Source organism: Amblyomma maculatum, chromosome 1 (assembly GCF_055883805.1).
Source record: "Amblyomma maculatum isolate TAMU_Amacu chromosome 1, ASM5588380v1, whole genome shotgun sequence".
In the NCBI taxonomy this organism is placed as follows: domain Eukaryota; kingdom Metazoa; phylum Arthropoda; class Arachnida; order Ixodida; family Ixodidae; genus Amblyomma; species Amblyomma maculatum.
In genome coordinates this window covers 396745288-396766236 of record NC_139344.1, presented here as the reverse complement: position 1 = coordinate 396766236, position 20949 = coordinate 396745288, and the positions used below count along the sequence as shown (strand labels likewise).

At 46.3% G+C, this 20949-nt stretch overlaps 1 protein-coding gene across 3 annotated transcripts in view; it reads right to left on the bottom strand.

The window, feature by feature from the left end:
- Positions 1 to 20949, bottom strand: part of SCAR (wiskott-Aldrich syndrome protein family member 3 SCAR) — a 31858-nt gene that overhangs the window by 8621 nt on the left and 2288 nt on the right. For 2 of the 3 annotated variants that reach the window (XM_084595648.1, XM_084595655.1), the window contains exons 2-8: positions 20825 to 20948; positions 20230 to 20434; positions 17546 to 17699; positions 16849 to 16963; positions 11175 to 11201; positions 9582 to 10554; positions 6128 to 6314 (exon numbers count right to left, since the gene is read on the bottom strand). In XM_084595648.1, coding sequence (XP_084451774.1) covers positions 6142 to 6314; positions 9582 to 10554; positions 11175 to 11201; positions 16849 to 16963; positions 17546 to 17699; positions 20230 to 20434; positions 20825 to 20911 — 1734 coding nt within the window. In that variant the 5' untranslated portion in view covers positions 20912 to 20948 and the 3' untranslated portion in view covers positions 6128 to 6141. The remainder of the gene's footprint in view (positions 1 to 6127; positions 6315 to 9581; positions 10555 to 11174; positions 11202 to 16848; positions 16964 to 17545; positions 17700 to 20229; positions 20435 to 20824; position 20949) is intronic. The other variant, XM_084595664.1, reaches the window with a different exon arrangement.

The window sequence follows — 20949 nt, the reverse complement described above, 5'->3', positions numbered from 1 at the left end:
GATCATAAAAGCTGCCCGGAATGATAAGGACTCTTCCGATGAAGAAGACGACGACGTACAGGAAGCGCCGGCTGCGGCAACCGCCGTACAGGTGATGGACGCTTTTGATGTCATCAGGAATTTCGTTGCTGTCCGAGACGACGATGTTGCAATGGGTTTGCTGACCGAGTGCGAAAATCGCGTGACGGCGTTGCTCGCCGTGAAGCGTAAGCAAACCAAGCTTACAGATTTTTGGCATTAAACGCCTTTGCTGCTGCTTGGGCAATTCTTTCTGCGTTTCACGTCAAATTTTTGCAATAACGAAGTTCCGCGAGAACGAATTTTTTTTCGTGCACCGTGAATTTCGTTATAGCGGGATTCAACTGTATAACGATATTCAGAAAACCCGAAAATCCAATCGTTATAACTGATTATCGTTATATCTGAACTGGCAAAAAAAGAAAAAAAGAAAAGAAAAAAAAAAAAGAAAGGGCACTCCCGCAATTTTCCCATGCTGTAGGCTTGCCTACTTACTAGCGATGAGTAAATCAGGTTGAACAATGCTAATCATCATAAAGAGCACTAAACACTTTATTACAGTATACATCAGTAGCCATAAAGTAACTTAAGCATACTTAAATAAGTCGGAAATTCGTGCTCGCTTGAGCAGCAGCTGAAGCTTGACAATTGCTGTGAGCATCGCGGCAGTCCTTTTTGCTTGCACGAAACTGATTAGCGGCTGGATGAACTGAAGGACATCCCCAGCCTTGATGATCGTTAAAATCATAAAGTGCAAATGTCCGTATTTTTTCACGAGGCTTTCAACCTTGAAACCCTGCCAAAAATCCCGATGAATCGGCTCTTTCATCTCGAGAGCTGTCGCGCATTCTATGTGGGCGGCGCCATCTTGCACGGACGTACAATCTGCGATGGTAATGACGATACAGCCACACCCTTTGTGCGGCAACAGACAGCATTTGCGATGGTGATAGTGCTCATTTCCTAATCGCGTGCAATGGCGCTCGTGGATTTCGAGTTTTCACGTCATTATCTTCTTAGTATTTTATTTTTATAAAACAGTCAGACAAGTTATCGTGGCAAACATCTATTGGGCGGCGATAAAACTAGCGTTGTATCCGATTTACCGCCGATAATCAATCGTTATATCTGGTTTAATTTTACATTTGACCAATGGGAAAATTGATAAATCCCAAAAATTTGATCGTTATAAGCGATATATCATTACATCTGGTATCATTATAAGTGGACTGCACTGTAGTAATGAAGTAGTACAGGGCTCAAAAATTTATTCGCTTTCAACATTACTGCAAACAACTCTGCCAACCAAACCAAGCAAAATGTGCATTATTATAGACAATGCAACGGTGCAAATAAAAAACAATTTTTTAATTTAAGAGCGTGGTATAAACATGAACTCTTGCCTTTCATTCCATATTGGAGAGCAAAAATGAAGATTCATGTAGGGATTTGACTGCTAAACATTTCGACAGATTCGCCAGTCTGGTTGGGTTGAAACTAAGTGAAACATGAAAGTTCTCCAACCATCACTTTTTTATTTTACAAAAACCCGACGTTTCGGAGCCGGCTAAGCTTCTTCTTCAAGGGTGCATGACGTGGGGCTTCGTGCTGCTATAAGATACTATATAGCTGCACCAAGCCCCGCATCATGCAACCCTAAATAAGGAGCCGAGCCGGTTCCGAAACGTTGGGTTTCTGTAAAATAAAAAAAAATATGGTTGGAGAACTTTCAAGTTTCACTTAGTTATCCACCCAACCAGACAGGCAAATCTGTCGAAATGTTTAGCAGTCAACATCCCTACATGAATGTTCATTTTTGCTCTCCAATACGGACACAAAAATTTATTTAAAATTTGCAGTTTAATTTACAATACACTTAAATTATTCCTCTGCAGGAATGGAAATGTGCTGACCCATGTTCTGTTGCCATAAACAATAGGGACAATTTTTGAGGAAGCTTACTGTTAATCACGTATTCGCTCCGCTCTGTCGAGCAAGGACAGCGAGTAACCGCATGTGCCAACTGAAGTAGACACATAGTTCACGCTGGTTAATCGACAAGTGATACGAAGGTGTAAACAACGCAAGATGCGCTATTGGTAGTGAATTTCGCGCTGTCTGTTCTCTTCCATGGTTAGTGTTCTTGCCTACCACTTCCGCAGGTAATCGAATTCTCGGCGATCGGCAGCAGTACTCATGGAAGGTTCCACCGATGACAACATTATGCGAGGTCATAGTGTCTTAGCAACACCACTGGTAGTTAACAAGTGATGTATCCAAAATGAAAATGATTGTTCAAGCCCGGGCGCTGCATCAGGTGAATATTCAGCTACCTTTCAGACAACTTACGTCCTCTGGAGCCACAACCGCAATTTAAAACGTGAATCTCGGTGAAGGCACCACTTGTAACAATCATATGCCTCCGTAATGTTACTGTAGGTAGTTATACCTAGTGGCACGGGCAGAGGCACATTATTTTATATTACTTTTGGGTAGCCTCACCATAATATATGTAGGTAGTAATAGTAAATAAAAAAGGTTGGTCTGTACTTAGCACTGCTTTACTTGACGAAATATTGAAGTACAGTAGAGCCTCGGTGATACGAATCTCAAGGGGTCGTGAAAACATTCGTGTCATCAAAACGAAAGAAAATTAGTATGCAGAAGCATAGGAAAGGCAATCACACATATATGTTTATGTTCGAGAAGGTTTATTACGGTCGCGCGCTCACTGCTCGCCACTCGCGGCGCAACGTCGGCAACGCCTGGGCCGCATAACTCCGCGGACTTCTCATGGCACGACAAGAGATACGTGCCAGCCGAGCGGCGCCGCAGACTGCTCACGATGCGTACAGCGCGATTAGCGGTCGCGATGTCATGTGCAGCCCATGCGAACGCTCGCCGCGCGCACCGCCGACACCTACTCACAGCCGCGAGCCACTGCAAACATTTCGCGGCATGGAAAATGGTCGCAATGGCAGCGATGTACGGTCCGCCCGCCTCCGCGTACTTCTCTCAGCGCATACAGCACAACTGGAGATGATGACATGCAGGCCGCGCGCCGCCGCAAACTGCTCGCGGATCGCTATCACAGAGCCAGCTATCGCCGGTCCGTGCGCACCCGCTGCATAGGCCGCCGCCAGCTACGGCGGTTGTGACGGGTGTGTTTTATGGGCCACGCGCCGCTGAAGGCTTTTCGCGGCGTGAGCCCGGCAAAAAATCGCGACGGCGGCGAGGTGCAGACTACGCGTCACCGCAAACTGCTCATGATGCGTACATACTGCGCGGCTGGCGATCGCGGAGTCAACGATGTGCGGCAGTGCGCAGTGCTCAAGGTTGTGGCCGCAGTTCGCACGTTCATATCATCCGTAGTGGCGCGGGAGAGTGTTCGGATCATCCGAAATTTTGCCCATTGTACACAATGCACTCTGGCTGAGGAAATTTGCGTATTCCTACCATCCTGAAAATCGTATCAACCGGATTTGTATCACCGAGAATTTACTGTACAATACTTATTACTGCAACACAAGAGAATATTTTAACGTAACCGTGGTGGACAATGGGAGTTGAGAACGTAGCCATAAAATGCAGTCCTGCATTAGGAAACTGCTGGCGGCCTCTGCACAATTTAGAGGTCACTCTTCTCTTTCCGGTTCTCTGTGATTGTCATTAATTTGCATTGTCTGTAGGCACCAGCTGACCAACGATTTCTTGGTCGGTCAGTTCATGTTCCACGGTGCCACAACCAAGTTATCAGCAGTGACAAATTCCAAAAAACATGGGGAAGCGCCCCGTGACATGGTGACAAGGCGAACACGTTTTCAATTATCCTTCATGCTGCCTTTGGAGTGGATATCTTCAATCGGCACTTCAATCGTCTGTTGTAGACATGCTAGGTACAACAACGAAATCCGCGACAATGAGCACTTTCTGTGCCCGCTCTCGACAGGCTAAATGTCTTGATTTTTATTTTCGTCGCAAGCAAATATGCTTTGCTCTTCTCCATTGCCGTTTTGTATGGTGGAGTGAACTGACTTGAGTGAAGCACGCGGGCACGGGTCGGTTACAGTGATGGCATGAGGACCTGGAATGATGAGGCGATGGTTCGATCATGTTCCAGTCGCATGCCTGTCAGTCGTTGGTGCTCGTTTTTGTTGCTTCCGGTAAGAGGTGACTGACCGCTTCGATGGTTTCGGTTTCAAAACAATTTTGCCACACTATATGTGACCGGAAGCAGGACGAGCACACATTGTGCGATGTTGGGACAGGATCAGGATCACTAAACTAGCACTTGGCGCATTTAAAAGGAATGTCAAAGCCAAGCCACCAAATGCACCTACTGCACATAGAGCACTGCTGGAATGTATGAGGCAAAGAGGGCCTGCAACTACTGCTACTGGACGGCTGAAGCGGGTCTCTCCAGACACAATGGCCACGCGCTACAGTCAGATCATGGCCACTCGACCAGCATAGCTCAATGGTCGCGCTTTCAAAAAATGTGTGATACCAAACGTGTTTGAAAGTACCGAAAAAGAGTGTCTGTGGAAAGCTGTATCTAGCAAGGAACTCCCTGCAGACTATACAACGATGACGACGATCTCAGAAGCCCCGAATCCGAGAAAACTTCTTGGGTGCACATGCCGTGTGGTTGCGTGTGGTGGAAGACGCGAAAAGGTGCAAGCGTGGTGCATGCTAGACAGCAAGCAGCTCATACAGTGCCTTCTCGCGCACGAGCTGGAAGCAACATACTAGCTTACAACAACGGAAGGACGGCGTGGTTTCCGCTATTAGTGTGGCCGAATTTGAGCTACTCTTGTCTTCAGGACGTGCAATTCTGTGACCAAGCGTGTCAACGCGACAAGGAGAGCATGAATCAGCATCAGGCACGTGACGGCGTGCCCTTTCTCAACCCTTGGCACAGGGTGCCATTGGACATGCAAGTGCAGAGCGTGTATGCCTCGCGCGGCGACCACAAAAGGCAATGCAAATAAAATGCTTTTGCTGAACTTTCCTCATTCACATTACTATGCGGATAAAGACCTTTTTTTTTTTCTATCCTTTCTGCTACCCCAAAATTACACCTCGCTTTCTATGCAGGTCAGTATTAGGATTTTTACAGTGCAGTGTAATCCATATGGAACATTACCAGATAAAACAATATATCACTTGTAACGGTCCAATTCTTGGGATTTATCAGTTCTCCCAATTGCCACTATGTAAAAATGCACCCTATATAACGATCGATTATCAGTGGCACATCAGATACAACGCTAGCTTTCTGGCCATTCGGAAGATGTTGCCCATGAAAATTTGTCAGAATGTTTGATAAAAAAATAAAATAACAAGAAGAGAATGACATGAAAACTTGAGATGAGTGCAGAAAATGGACCACCGTGGAGAAATCCGCGAGGGGCATTGCGTGCAGTTAAGAAATCAGCCCTATGACCATCACATTCGCTGCCTGTCGCCGCAAAAAACGCGCGGCCATATCGTCATCGCCCGATTGTGCATCCATTGAAGATGGTACTGACCACATTGACGGCACGATACCTCTTGAAATGAAACAGCAGATTCATCACAATTTCAGACAGGATTTCAAGGTTAGAAGCCTCACGAGAAATACAGGCATTCGCATTCTGCGATTCTAACGAACGTCAAGGCTGGGGATGTCCTGCAGTTCATCTAGCCGTTGACTGGTTCTGTGCATGAAAAAAGGACTACCGCCAGTGTAGGCACTACTGGAAGCGAAGCTCGCAGCGATCGTCTCAAGCGAGCACAAATTTCAGACTTCTTTTAAGCATGCTTCCGTTATTTTATGGCTATTTATGCACCCTGTCATAAAGCGTTTGGCACACTTTCCAATGATTCGTGTTGCTCAACCTGATTCACTCATCACTGGTAAGTAGGCAAGCCTACGTGCATGGCAGAACATGTGGGTGTGTTCGCTCGTTCTATTTTTTTTTTTTTTTTGCGGATCCAGATATAACGATAATCGATTATAAAAGTCGGATTCCCCGATTTTTTCTATATCATCGTAGACTGCACTGTATATGCAGTTATCTAAGGTAACTAAATTGCCATAATAAAAATTTAATAGAAAAACACTAACCTCACTGTGCTTTCTCAGCACTCTGTCTCATTGTCCCAGTCACTGTCGTATTCACTGTCTGAGCCCGACTCGGAGTCTGACACTTCGATGGCTACCCTCCGGGCCAAAATGGAAGCCACGTCATGAGGTTGTGCCGCTTTCTCCACTTGCTTCTGCTTGAAATCTTCCACTCGTCGCAGTTTAATGCCTGCAAAGGAAGAATAGCACGCCCAGTGTTTTTAGCAGCTCACGCTTAAAGTGTGGAAAACTTCTACTTGTCTTACTTACACAAATAAAAATGAACTTTTCCATCACTTCATCAGTTTTAGAATCAAGATATGAATAAAAGGCAAGATTTTTTTTCTACTTCTGGGGACAGGTACAATGACCATCGTCAGACTCGCAAGCTGCTGGTAACACGAAACTTCTGGCCGCCTCGACGCCATGGCATGCGGGACAAAGAAGAATGGCTGTGACTGTTCCAAGACAGCTTAATGTTTTCCTGTTTTAAATGCCACCCATAAGGGAAAAACTGTGCAGTGAAAATTGCTTTTTTTTTTCTCTCTAACACTCCACTATGCAAAACTGAGCAAACTGCTGTTATTCCCTAAGCTTGCACCATTTTGAGAATAATATCTGGTGCATAATTTTTGGGCGGTGCCTAAAAATTTTAAGTCTTACAATTATTACCGATAGTGTTAAAATGTAGATGGCCGAATTCTAGATACTTTAAGATTATTTGTGCCAAATTTGTTATTGAAGTGACAAAAACAGGTACATGAAATGTGCATGAAAGCCATGTTTGGCCTACACCAAGTTTTGGTTTTTGGGGTTTAACGTCCCAAAGCGACTCAGGCTACGAGAGATGCTGTAATGGAAGACTCCGGAAATTTCAACCACCTGGGGTTCTTTAACGTGCACTGACATCGCACAGCACACGGACGCCTGGCTTTTCGCCTCCACCGAAAAGCGGCCGCCAAGGCCGGGATTCGACCCCGCATCCCTAGGACACTAAACTTTAAAAAAGAAAAGAAAAAGACAACAGAAAGTAGAAAATGTTCCAGTGAAAAAACTCAGTTTTGGAGTTTCCTTTTTTTTTTTTAATTTTCAATTATTATTTGTCCCTGGGAATGTGAAGCCGACCGGCTTGAAAGCCCAAGATTGGTGACGCTGCGGTTTGATCAATCACATGCTTTAAAATAGGTCAGATCTGCACCTCCAATAGCCAAAGCTTTCAAATGACATCCCGACCATTTCTGGCTCTAATTTTAAGCAAACAGGAATGATCAATGTTGCTCAAGCAGTCAAAATAGCAATTAAAAAGCGCTATTTTTCGACATGCATATCTCCATCTGTTATGCGTCAGAGGCTTTGCTGCGCTCAATAACCTCGCAAGCATTTTGTAAAAGGCCTCCTCACACCAGCACCATACGACGCCGACAATCGGTATCAACCCGTCCGTAGATCAAGCTGTCATGCTACGCCGACAATGGCAACAAAAGACTGAAAACCAGATGTCTTCCCAGTGTGACAGGTTTTGAGTCTGGACACCAGCAAAACCAGTCTGCCGACTGTTCGTGGCAGGGTCTTCTCGAGATCAACCGTCAAGCAAAAGCATTCTCAAAACATAAAGGCGATTCTATACAGCACGTCGACAGTGAATACCTTTCATCACTAATATATAAAAAATTATTGTAAATGATCCATAATCCACAGCCTAGATGTGAGCGCGAGCTGCCAAAATGCCTGGCGCCGCCAAATGCATGCGGAATGTCAACAGCAGCATTTTCCAGTCGGGGCGAGTAAAATGTAGATTTGCAGTGCGTGTCGAAGCTGCGGCCAACGCGAGCTACCGTTCCTAAGTGCACATAACAGTGCAAAATGAACAAAGTACCGTAAAACCCACATATAATACGAGGTTCTTTCCCGATTTCATGATGTCAGATTTTTTCCTCATATTATATGCGGATCCAAACAAACGTCAGCCTAAATTCACAGTTCCTGTCTCATAATTAATCAGCACCATCAGCATCAGTTTTTGAACCAGAGGAGGCGCTACATGGCGGTGGCATCAGGTGACTGCTTCGATGGTTTCCGTTTCAACACGCTGACCCTGCAATCCTCGCAATCGCAGTGCCCGCGATGCACACGTGACCGGAAGCATGCAGAGCACACCTCGCACGATCCCTCTCACAGGCCTCTCTAGAATTGCAGGGCACGCCCTACAGCAGAATCGCAGATGCTTGCTGGCCCTCCCAAGGAGCGCGTCGGTCGCGCCTTCGAGGAATGCGGGATACCGAACATGTTTAGAGGTGCCGAAGATAAAGATGTCGTTAACAACGGGCTATCGGCAGAAATACACCAGATGACGATGATCATGAAAACCCTAAATCCGAGAACATTCTCTGGCCGAATACGTCCTACACCTGCAAGCAGTGTTAAACACGAAGAGGCGCGAACGCCGCACAGCGCTTGCTAGCAGGCAGCTAGTGCGCTGCCGTCCTATGTCCGAGCTCGAATTTGCCCACTGGTTGTAGAACAAACTGAGGACCATCTGGGCTGCGATTGCTGGGACAAATGTGAGCTGCTTTTCTCCTTATGGTGCATGAAATTCTCCGATCAAGCGTGTCGGCGCAAGAAGAGGAGCAAATGAATGCCGGCATACAGAGGTTCGTGGCACTATTTGGTGCCTGGTGCAGGGTGGCGTTGGACGCAACAGCGCGTACACCGCACTGGGCAGCTGCGAAATGTAGTGCAAATAAGTACTTTTACTGATCTTTCATCGCTCGCATTATACGGGCATGAAAACCTTTTTTTTTTTTTCGTTTTTGCTATTCCGAAAATACACCTCGTATTATACGTAGATTCGCATTAAAGGCAGGTTTTTATGGTAGGTGCTAAAGAAATGACGAAGCAAATCATTTCCTGGCGAAAGCTAAGAGCTGCTGATCCTCCAGCACTTCGGAATATGTTTAGTCATAATATCTAGCCGCTTTGGAATTCTGTGCGCTGCTACTTAGATAGCAAGTAGAAAAGATAGCAATAAATTTTTGTAGCATAACTTAAAATGTTTCAAGAATTGTGTCTGCAAACAGAGCATTAGAACTTGCATATATAGCAGAACCAACAACAACCGCACGGTTGCAAAGGTGGTCCTGTGAGATCAGCCGAAGGTTTTACCTGTTACTGCACTGCATAGCAAGATTCAGAATATGTCAGCCAACGATTTCCATTGGCGCAGTGCAGCACAGATGCAGACATCACGAAAACACAGTGTTAGCATACCAAATCTGCATTGTGTCGTGCTAGTGTGGCAGGCCCTTAAATGTTGCTTTTTAAATATCAGCCTACCCGCTGCTACAGCATTTTTGCGTACAATCTTAAAAATTCTCCCCATCTGCTATATATGCCCAAACATAAGAAACTACCGCAACTGCGTGTGGCAAAGAAACAGAGGCACAGGCCAACCACACACCCTCTCGGATGGCTGCCAGGAGGTCACTCCTCGCATCAGTCGGCGGGGCAGGGGTCACCCCTTTCACAGGTGCAGGGGCAGCCCTTTCTTCCTTCTGCACAGTTCCTTTGCTTGAGCCAGAGCTTTCAGACTCAGCCAGCATGCCGTTGGAAAGGCCACCGTTGACCATGGCAGGGGGCGCCACCGTCATCCCATTGGCCGGAGGCAGTGGTGGTGGTGGCGGTGGTGGTGCCGCAGCCACACCCGTTGCTGGCACCGCAGAGGTGTCTATTGTGGCGTCTGGTGCTGGCGGTGGCGGCGGTAGTTCCATGGTGTCAGCCGGCCCGTTGTCCACGCTTGCCTGGTGCACTGAAGGGGGTGGTGCCTCTGCAGTGCAGGGAATGGTTGGAGCTCCGGTGGTAGCCTCGGGAGGTGGTGGAGGTGGAGGGAGGGTCTCCCTCTGGCTCGTTGTTCTGTGGCGACTGGCTCCACTTGATGGGGTGCCTCCCGTGATACTCGGCGAAGAGGTGCCACTGGAGCCGGAACCAGCTGCCGTGGGTGGCGCTGGTGGCGGCTGTGAGGGGCGTGGCCTGCGTGACGGTGTCCCGTTTCCATTGGCAGGTGAAGGTGCTGGCTGCTCCACGTAAGGTGGCGGCGGAGGGTAGTGGTTTGGCGACTGGGGAGGGACGTGCTCAGAGTAAGCAGGTGGCGGCGGCGGATAGTGGGCGCCAGGGGCGAGTTCGAGGCTGCTCGGCCGCACAGGACCATCAGGCAGAGTGGTGGCCGGTGCCTGCGGCTGCTGCAGGGGAACGTGCTGTGGCATGGACACAGCACCCTGTGCCGACACCCTGTTGCCGTACGGTGTGGTGGTCCCGTAGATGGGTGTGTGGTCCAGGAACTCTTGCGTGGTAGCCAGCTGCCGGTAGCGCTCCCGCGTGTTGTGCGGCTGCCGCACTTTCTTGTGCTTCTTCCCTTCGGGCCGCACTCGGTTGGGCTGTCACGAGGGCAGAGAAGAGGCCACAGTAAGACTTATGACCCCTAAAGTATTTGCAAGGAAAAAAAATAAGTTCCCTTCACCAAAAAAGGCAACTGCAATATATTATGCAAAAAAAAAAATTTAATCCCAATCCCAAAAATGCTGGTTTAAGAAACATGCAATGTTCATGCAAACTAGCACTTGCCTCTATCAGCACTCTACTACCTGTCAATACAGCTCGCCTTAAAAAACTGTCAGGCGACACGCGCTACTTACATGAAAAAAATTTTAAAAAAAATGATTTATCATATTTCAGTTTTTTCTTGTAAAATAAAGAAAACCATTAGTGCTATAATAGTCTACCCTACCATTTCCAAAATAATGATCCAAATGCTTCCTGAAAGCAATGTCCCAAAATCTTGCATAAAAAAAGAAAGGTTAAAACAATCAGGACTGGCCTTCGAACTGCACACAACCAAGCTCTGTACTACACGCTATGCTCCCAAACAAGCAAACTAGAAAACCATTCACATCCTGCGGCCCCAGCCAGGCTTTTGACACAAAGTAGTTTTTCCAGGCTTTTCAGAGCTAAACCAGCAAGAGACGCATGCAGGCAGCGGGCAGCACTTGTGACTTACCTCTGCTCCATCCTTGGAGTGTATCAGCTGTGACGACAAGCAGAGGGCCAAGCCAGAAAAAATAAAGCACAGCAAAAAGGTGTTGAGTACAAAGCTGGCAAAGCATTTCAGAAGGGTTACACACTGAACTTTGTGTTCAGAACAAAGGCAGGTTTGACGCGCTTCACAGACCTCAGGGTAAAGCAGTTAGTGCTGAAATTGCCTTGCTCTCCAGTCACACACCATACAGACATTCAATCACTATTAATTAAGCAGCAATTTTTTCGCAACTGTTTGTTAACTGTGACAGAAAGTTACTGGAAGCTACAGTCAAACCTTGGTAGAATGTATCTATTACGAACCATTGGTTGGTTTGGTTTGATTTACGGGGTTTAATGTCCCAAAATGACTCAGGCTATGACACACGTTGTAGTAGAGGGCTCCGAAAATTTCAACCACCTGGGATTCTAAGAATAACATGCACCAACATCGCACAGAACACGGGCGCCCTGCTTTTGTGTCTCCATCGAAAACCAGCCGCCGTGGCTGGGATTCAACCCCGCATATTTGGGCACAAGAGTAGAGTGCCCTAACCACTGCACCACCGTGGCAGGGCACAAATTAATGGCTATATCCAACCCCTGCTACATACTAAGGCGAAAGCCTTTAATGGCTTATGCTATCGTGGACAAAATGTGTCCCGCTTTTGCAGCGGCTCTGATTGGCCGAGGTGGGATGACGTCATAAATGTCTCGGCCAATCGCAAAGCACCATCACAGTTTGCGCGAATGTGTGCCTTATATGGTCATATGTCAATCAATGATCGATTACTAATTAATAACTAATTAAGTAATTCATTTATTAACTAACTATTGACTGCTTAATTGGGTGATTAAGTAATTAATTAGGCCCTTACAATAACTGAATATTTAATTACCTAATGCCTAATTGATAAATAATTACTAATAAGTGTCAGTTGCATAGCAGAATGCGGCACTCAGGCTTTTGCCTTTCACTACTTTAGTCACTAAAGTACCTCGTAATTTTTAACAAACATATGCAATTTCTCAATAATGAACATGGTTCGATACGAACTCTCATACAGAGCTGGTTCCAGTCTTAACTGGTGGCAGGCTTTGCCTCACTACATAAATGAAGCGTGGTGGTGTGGCAAGTGTCCTCGCTGCAGTCTGCGAATTACCTCGCACTTCACAACAGCACCACTGAAGACAGAGAGGCATGACTAGGCAGTCAAGTAGTAGAGAGGCTAACTAAGTAGTCACCACCCGCTAGTGCTTCTCAAACCCCAACTGCGCCCCAGAACCAGCAGCACAATTGGTCGTAGCCGTCCAGAAGCCATCCCGTGCACGTGAGCATTGTCACAGAACGGACTGGCATGCTATACAGTATTGCTGTAATGCTAGAAAGGCAACCTAACTGAGGTTCGATGCCATTTTTGTGGCCTCTACAATCACCACCACTGACTCTGAACCTGTGCTAAAGTTTAATGAAAGGTTTCTCACAGTTGCCGTCCTTTCAGTGACTAAATCTCACTTCTCCTGCAGCGAGGTTTGAATTTTTAATATCACGTATTGTGGCTACACCAAACTGCTTTATATCTTCACCTATTCACTAAACCAAGGTTTGACTGTATACAGTTTTACCAAACGGTATGGTAAATTACATGAGAAAAAATGAGTAGCTACAACAATCATGATCTAATACCAAGCATTTGTACAGTGTACATGTTGCTGCCATTTCTGAGGGACCAAGAAAGGATATTTGGTTTATTTACTAAGGCACAAGCGGGCATCAGTATTCTATCACTCATCAAAACAAAACATCTTTAAGCAAGTGTTAACTGAAACAACTATATCTGCAATCGGAAATGACACTCGCCCTCTCACACTAGCGTAACCAAATGCTTATGCACAAAAAAAAAAAAAAAAAAAAAGGAAACAGGTTCCATCGCACCTGCCATGCCACACCCAGTTTTGCTCATGCCAGTGGGGAGAGGAGGCTGAGAACCTACACCGAGGTATTGCCCTAACCAAATGTGAGGGACGATACTGAAAAATTAGTATTTACATATTAGGAGCCCAAACAGAGCTTTTAAATTTGACTCGAATGTGCACAAAAGCCACCTTTACAGATTTGTTGCGTTAGAATATGACCATTAAAATTTTTTCCAGATTCCTTTCATTGGCCACACTGAGAGAAGAAAAGCAAGATTTGAAAAGTCGACAGTCACACCCAAGGCCGCATTTGAAACTACACCAGCATGCCAATAGTGCAAATGACAGCGCATGCCTACACAATAATAGCACTAGTCAATGGCCAATCACATACTGGTCCGCATCTGCTTTCAGCTTTTCCCATTTTTCCAGCACGCAACCGCTATCATGTTCAGTATACAATGCTTTCTATATAAAGGATTAAAAATGAGCATGCCAACAGACAAATTTTTAATGTCATAAGACCAAGGTGCATGCAATGTGTGCAAAGTCCACAATGCAACGAGTACACCTGTTCTACTACAACATTACTTAACAATACAGTCGAACCCAGATACAGTCGAAACCCGCGATAGCGAAATCTCGAGAATACGAAATTCTCGCCACAACGAAATATTTCCGAGATCCCAGCAAATGCCCATAGGGGCCAATGTATTTCGTATCTCTCGGTAACGAAACATTTTTGTACCGCAATCCCACGATAACGAAATTTGCTGCAGCGTCGGTCCGCATACTGTCTCCCATATTATGAATAACAGCGTCAAAAAAGCACTCAAATTGAGCAAACTGCAATAGCGCGCTTGCGTGGCTACAGCGAGAGCATTGGCGCCTGGCAACCTTGCAGCCGGAACAACTTTAAAAACTTTAGCCCCCTTGAGCCGGTGCTAGCCACCATACCGGCGCAGCGCGTGTCCTCTGTGGTCGGTTCCGCGTGGTTGTTTATCTCGGAGGCTATGTTCAGGGAAGGCAGCCTCGCAGCGACACCATCAGGGGGCGACACTAGATCATCAGCGCTGCACTTTTAGGCCTGCGAGCGGTGCACATGTGTTCGTTGTGTGTGGTGGCGGTGTGTATGAGCAGCAGTCCGCACGTTTGCATTTGAGATGTCTCCGCCAGCCAAAAAACGAAGATTTTTGTCTCTTCAAAAGAAGGCTGCCATCATTGCTCAAGCAGAAAAAGGCAGAAAAAAAATGGATATCGCCGACGAGTACGGGATTGCGTGCAGCTCACTGTCGACAATTTTGAAAAGCAAGGCAGCCATTCTCGGTGCGCTTGAGAATGGTGCTCGAGCACAGCATAAAACAGTGACGGCTGCAGTGTTCCCGGACGTTGACAAGGCGATGTTTGCCTGGTTCTGTGAACAGCGCGCAAACAAAGTGCCTCTGTCTGGCAAACTGCTGCAACAGAAGGCTCTGGACTTTGCCTGCATGCTTGGGCATGACCAATTCAGAGCAAGCACTGGCTGGCTGGGCCGCTTTAAAGCCCGTCACGATATTGTGGCCAAGGTGATTTCGGGCGACGCAGCAGGAGTGGACCCGGTGGCAACATCGTCGTGGCAGCTGACTGCCGAAGAAATCCTGGGGCAGTACGAACCCTCAGACGTGTATAATGCGGACGAAACGGGTCTATTCTATCAGATGCTGCCTTCGAAGACCTTGGACCTGAAAGGTCAAAGATGCCACGGAGGGAAGCACGAACTCGAAGGGGATCACGAAATTGTTCGATATATATCGATAATTCGATATACAGAAATCGGCTTCAGACGCCACTTGCGATAGTGAAAAATGATACTGTATTTGTCGCGTAATCAACCCACTCACATAATGAACCCACTCTCTACTTTTGTCCCAGAGATTTAAAAATAAAAAAAAAACCTTCGGAGGCACGTCCTTTTGTCCTTCTGTTTCGACTGTCGCATCCAGAGCTCATTTATTGGCAGCATGCCAAGATGCAGCGATAACGTCACAGCGTGTTTATCTTTTGGCTATACTTTTGATAGATCCTGCGGTGGCAGGGAGCGAACTTGGCAGAGTGCCTGTGATGGCTTGATTGCACAAGCTTGGTTCGATTTATCACACTGCGCTTGGGGTGGGCGTAGTCCACTGCCACAAAATCATTGAAAGCATGATAGCTGCAAATGCCATTTGAAGTGAAAAATGCTAAAAGTCGATGTCATGATCGCAGCTGACCGCGTGCTTTCATTGATTCATAGATGTAAGAATGGACGACTTTCGCAAAAAAAAAAAAAAGCCTGCTGCTTCTTAACGTTCGCAGCCGCCATGGCTTACGCTGCGCCGCACGTTCAGCACAAGTCAGGATGACTCTCGCAAAAGAAAAAAAACGTATTGCAGCTTTTTAATGTCCGCAGCCGGAATAGCATATGCTACGCCGCACGTTCAGCACGACGGTAAGGATTAACTACTCTCGAAAAAAAAAAAAAAAAAAGACGTGCATCGCACTTAGCCGCCGCGTGCAGAGCGTTTACAACACACACTGGAGAAAGTGTCTGCCATGGGCCGAGCTGGCTTATCCGCGCATGCGTAGTGCGTGCTGCTGCGAACGAAGACTGGGAAGAGAGAGGAAGGAGAGAGATAAAACTGAGCAGAAGAGTGGGCACACCCTTGCGCTTCGCTCTATCACGTTTTTCCCCTCTCCACGGCTCCATTGGTTCCCTTTTGTTCCTTCAAGCACGTCTTGCAAACGCCACGTGCTGGCGCGTGGCAGCGATCACCGCAGATGCAGGCGCGTTTGGGGAAAGGGCGCGGCGCTACCCTAGACAAGCCGTCGCCGAACTGTGCCATCTCATTTCTTCCGCGCGTGGCTGGAAAACGTCACGCGGAAAGCAGTTTAGGGTGATGCAATCGTCTTTGGGAAAGGCGCACCGTTCAATGCGTGGTGCGGAGTTCGATATATTGAACGACCGGTGAAATTGAGTTCGATATACGACGCAGCTTTCCTATACTTTTACGTGGAATTTTCAAGGGGATATTCCGTGAGTTTGATATAACCAAAATTCAAATTACCCGGGTTCGATATATCCAGGTTCGACTGTACTAATCAAAACATTACCTCACAGCAGTTAAATTTAATCCAGGAAAAAACCAAATTAAATATACTTTAAAAAAAATTGTGTACTTCAGGCATTGCATTTCTCGTCCTGCTTTTAATGTACTGCCATGTTTGAATCTTTTTCCAGACAATTTTTCTTGATTTACAAACAATGAGAAATTAAATGACTGGCACATGCTAAGAACAATGAGTTTCTCAAGTGCGAACGGTAAAAGTAGATCACAGTAGCCAACTCCATTGCGCCTCGAAAAATCATGTGTACACAGCACTCACTACTTAGAAAAAAAATGTGTCTGAAGAATTATTATTTTTTTTTGGTACAACAATGTACCCCACACATAGCTAGGCTTAACAGCTTCAACTATCTAGACTATCTGAAAAAAGAGGTAGATGCTACTATAATACCTTGATACAGCCGTGGACTGAAAATTCAGTCACTTTATACCTGCTTGCTTAGGCGGACTTGTTCGCAGCACTCCAAAATGGCCTACAGAGCTACGTATAGATAGACGTGATCCACGAGAGAATAACCAGGCTTTGACCACTCCCCCCCCACCCCGGCTTCTCAGCAAAAAGAGAAAACTTCGGCAATTAACCAAACGAGTACTCACCTTCTTGCCTCTGTCAAGCATTATCCTTTCAGTGTCCTTCAGCATCTCCCGCCTCCACAGCTCAAAGAAATAGCCGGGATCGGTGTACGACTTCAGGCCATCTTTGCCATCATCCCTACAGGTGGAGACAAGTGCACGTTTCGCCAAAATCCCAAGTGACAAATCATAGTAAAACTTCCAAGTGTGCGACAAAAGCTGCTCTTGATGGCGACATCATGAAAAGCCCCCAGTGAAAGGAAGGCTGCTTTCCTACAGGCCCCCATATGCTGCTGGCATCGACTGTGAGTTAGAAGCTTTAGAAGTTGGCCAGGTGTAAACGTGCAATATTCAAAGACCTCTATACTGCCATCCCTCAAAACAGTGCACTTTTAAAAAAAGTAATCCGGCTGCTACCAGCTTCTCATACATTCTAACCCAACTTAAAGTCATCGAAGTTGCCGTGACGAACTTAACAGTAGTTGCCATTACGAACATAGCAGCATAGCAGTAATTGCCGTTGCAAACCATCACTGCGAGGACTCTATCAGAGAGATCCAAAACATGAGATCCACGTCTTTCCCAGTTTTAATTACAGCTAAGGCCCCTAATTTACAGTGATGGAAAACTTTTAAATTCCACAAAATGATGAACAAGGAATTTTCAATATAAAATATGCCTATCAAAACAGGTCATTAGTTGCAAGAGTAAGCCACAGTACCTGTAAGGGTTTAGCTTGTCCAAGGGTGGCGGCTTGTCACATGCCTGATACATCTCGAGCATGCCAGCAGGCATAGTGGTTCGGGAAACCACTTGCTGGTCATACACTATGGAGCTGCGGAATGCCTTGCGCATGTGGATGTCTTGTAGAGACACTGCACACACACACACACGACATTAAAAAATGCTTCAGCCAAACAAGGACAGGAAAACACCAAAGAAAGATGTACTGCACTGGAAAGAGAAGACGAAAAAAAAAAAAACAGGGCACCGACAAATACAAATTGGCCCGCACTGATGGGGTACCCCACAGGCGGAACAGACAAAATAGGTTTTGGAGAGGTTCTAGGAGCAGCAAAATACATGCTCTGGAGCCGTAACAGAAGCGGTTTGGAGGAACTTGACGCAAATAAGTAGACCCTGACGCCTCAGCCAAAGAAGGAGTGAAAAACAGCATAAAAGCGGTTTGGAGGAACTTGATGCAAATAAGTAGACCCTGACGCCTCAGCCAAAGGGGTGAAAAACAGCACAGAAGCGGTTTGGAGGAACTTGATGCAAATAAGTAGACCCTGACGCCTCAGCCAAAGAAGGGGTGCAAAACAGCATAAATAAATGTGATATCTAATGTCTCAAAATTCACTGAGGTGCACATTTTCATGCCAATTGACCTCGCCACAACTCTGTTGGAGCAACAATGTGCCAATAGCACACCACACCACTGGCAAAATGCAACAGGGCTCCACGGAAGCACCACAAGACAGAGCAGATGATTGTGCTAGACTGCGAGCGAGACTATCGTTTACATGCTTGGCCTAATGCATTCTGAATGTTGTTTCTAATGAGCTGATCCTGATGGAACACACTGCTTAGCCCCTGTGCATCAGTTTCACTGCACTGCAAGTCACAAGATGGGCTCATATGTTGCCACAAACCGAATGCGCAGGAACGAAACAGTGTTGGGATGCAGCATGCAGGCCAAGCTGCACAAGGCGCAACTGAGAGGGCTTGCTCCGGGGCTTTTATTTCTATCACTTTTTTTTCTTTCTCTTGTAACTGAATGAGGCTGCAGTATGTTTCCGTTTTGCGATGGCAGAGCACCCATGTCCAGCAGCTTTGCGCGTGCCGCTATCCTCCCAAGACTCACTTCCACGCACCGCACCTCGTATGGTAGCGGTCAGATGTATCATGTGAGTGATTGCTTGCCTTCACCGGAGCGTTCATCGCTCCGTTTGACATGATGGCGAGCACGAGTGACGCCGCACCTCGTGATTCGACTCTCAAGTGCCGAACCGTAATATTCTCCTAGGCCATCAACATATTGACTTTTATGGAGGCATTAGCATTACCACTATGTGCTTTGTTTATTTAAGTGAGCTGGAAGCCATTCTGCAACAAATGATGATGCTGCTGCTATCGAGCGCATTTTGAAACGCTACAACTGGCTGTCCATGTGTTCAAACAAACAACAGATCAAGCTGAATAGCAAGCACTATTTGAAAACCATTCAAAATTTCGGATATTCTAAGAAACCCCTTCGTGAGAAAGAAACTGGTCCCTTGGTACAACTTGGTACAAGTTCTTAATGCTTTAGCGCAGCATGGCACAGGAAGTCTTATTTGTAGCAAAATGACGCAATTCTCAATGGGCACACCTGTCCCATCCCCGAAGGTAGCCTGCTCTAGTTGCAGAGAGACCCCTCTTACCAAAAAGGCAATGCCACAAGCTAGAGAAGAACGAAAAACTAAATCCTGGTGTCGTCATTAATTTCGCAAGTAAGATGCTGTGCAGACACCAGATTTTGAGGCCCAAATCGCAAAGGCAAGCACTTTATAACTTAAAAAACAGTGGCGCCCTGTCCTTTTCAGCAAGAATGCCACAAATCAAAATTGATTGGTTGAGAGATTTCTTAAAATGCAATCCTCTTGCCAATAAAAGCACCTCTATCCACTAGAAAAATGTCAATGCATACAGAAGGAGCCAGAAAGTTTATTTTTACTGGGAACAATAATTCGATTAGGTTCTTTTCAGTGCCTCTTTAAAGGAGTATAAGCATGAAACTTTCGTTGTGTATTGTCGGTAGAATGATGTGCAGCACATTACTAAACAGGAGTACAGGCACATGGGTTGCGCGATGAAGAGGTAAAAAATTTGTAACTGAATATTTTCCCCATGCAGTTGCACTTTTGATCTCAACCACCAGCTGTGACATTAGCTGTGACATGTGAAAAAACTGTCGTCTGGTTGCTGCTCTCTTCATTTTAATTTGAGCAAATTCTAATGCAAGCCTGCCCAAAAGTTAAAATTATCAAAAAATGAATAAGCAACAATCATCTCTGTTTTTATCACTCGCATGACCAAAATGCATCCATGATAGCATAGCTATCATTAAGCAGCTGGAACCGAAGCTGCATGAGAAAGAACTTAACTATTATGATTTAACTGGTGTAAGTGAATTCCATGCGGTGATTCACCTACACAAGGAACCCCGGTGGGAGCGAGCGAAACCCAGTTTGAGAAACCGTGACCTACACTGTCGTTTAGCACACTATAAAAAAAATGCATATATAACATAAATGGCATGAGGCTCAAGCTTCCTTCTAATTCACGACCTCTCCACGGCCAACTACAACTTCAGCAATGTTTCCATAGTGCACTTGTCCAGCACATTAGAGTTTTGCTACTGACCCTCTTCCACTGTAGAGTCCAGCTGAGTGACCTTGAGGGCCAGACGGTCAACCCTCTCCTGGAGGGCTGCCGCTCGGCTGACCAAGGCTGTGGCATCTTGAAACAGGGCACCGAAAAGGTCGTGTGCATGCTTGGACAGCGACGAGAGCTGCCGCACGACATTGGCCAAGGAGCCATTTGTTACACATTCCAACTCACTAGGAACCTGGGAGAGAAACGAACACGGCAAAAATGCCCCGCATGAAACACTGATTTAGAAAAAAAAAAAAGAAGGTACAATGGGCTTGAGACACGAGGAAATGCCGCTCAAATTATTTATTTGAGCTGGTAACTTTCAACACAAGCCTACTATCTCCAGTAAATAACAAAAGTAACGTGTGCAGCGCACTTCCTACCAGCGTCAAACTGGTGCCACTTGAAGTTGCACTTACTATCACACTAGACACATGCTGCACAACTGTTGTCCGGTGGATTGAAGCAACTGTACCATACTGTATGACAGTAAACACAGGCGTGCATATTATTTCTAAGTGCGCACATATGTGGTGGTGAGGGAAGGGCAAAATTTCACATAATCTCTCAGCATGACACTCACCTGCACTGCCGGAGCACCCCTTGCGTCCAAGGGTAGAGTGCCTCGGGACACGTGCACTGGTTCGATCAGCCGCTGCACCAGTGGCATTGCTGCTCACCTGCCTCCGGCCGCTCAGCCAGGAACGC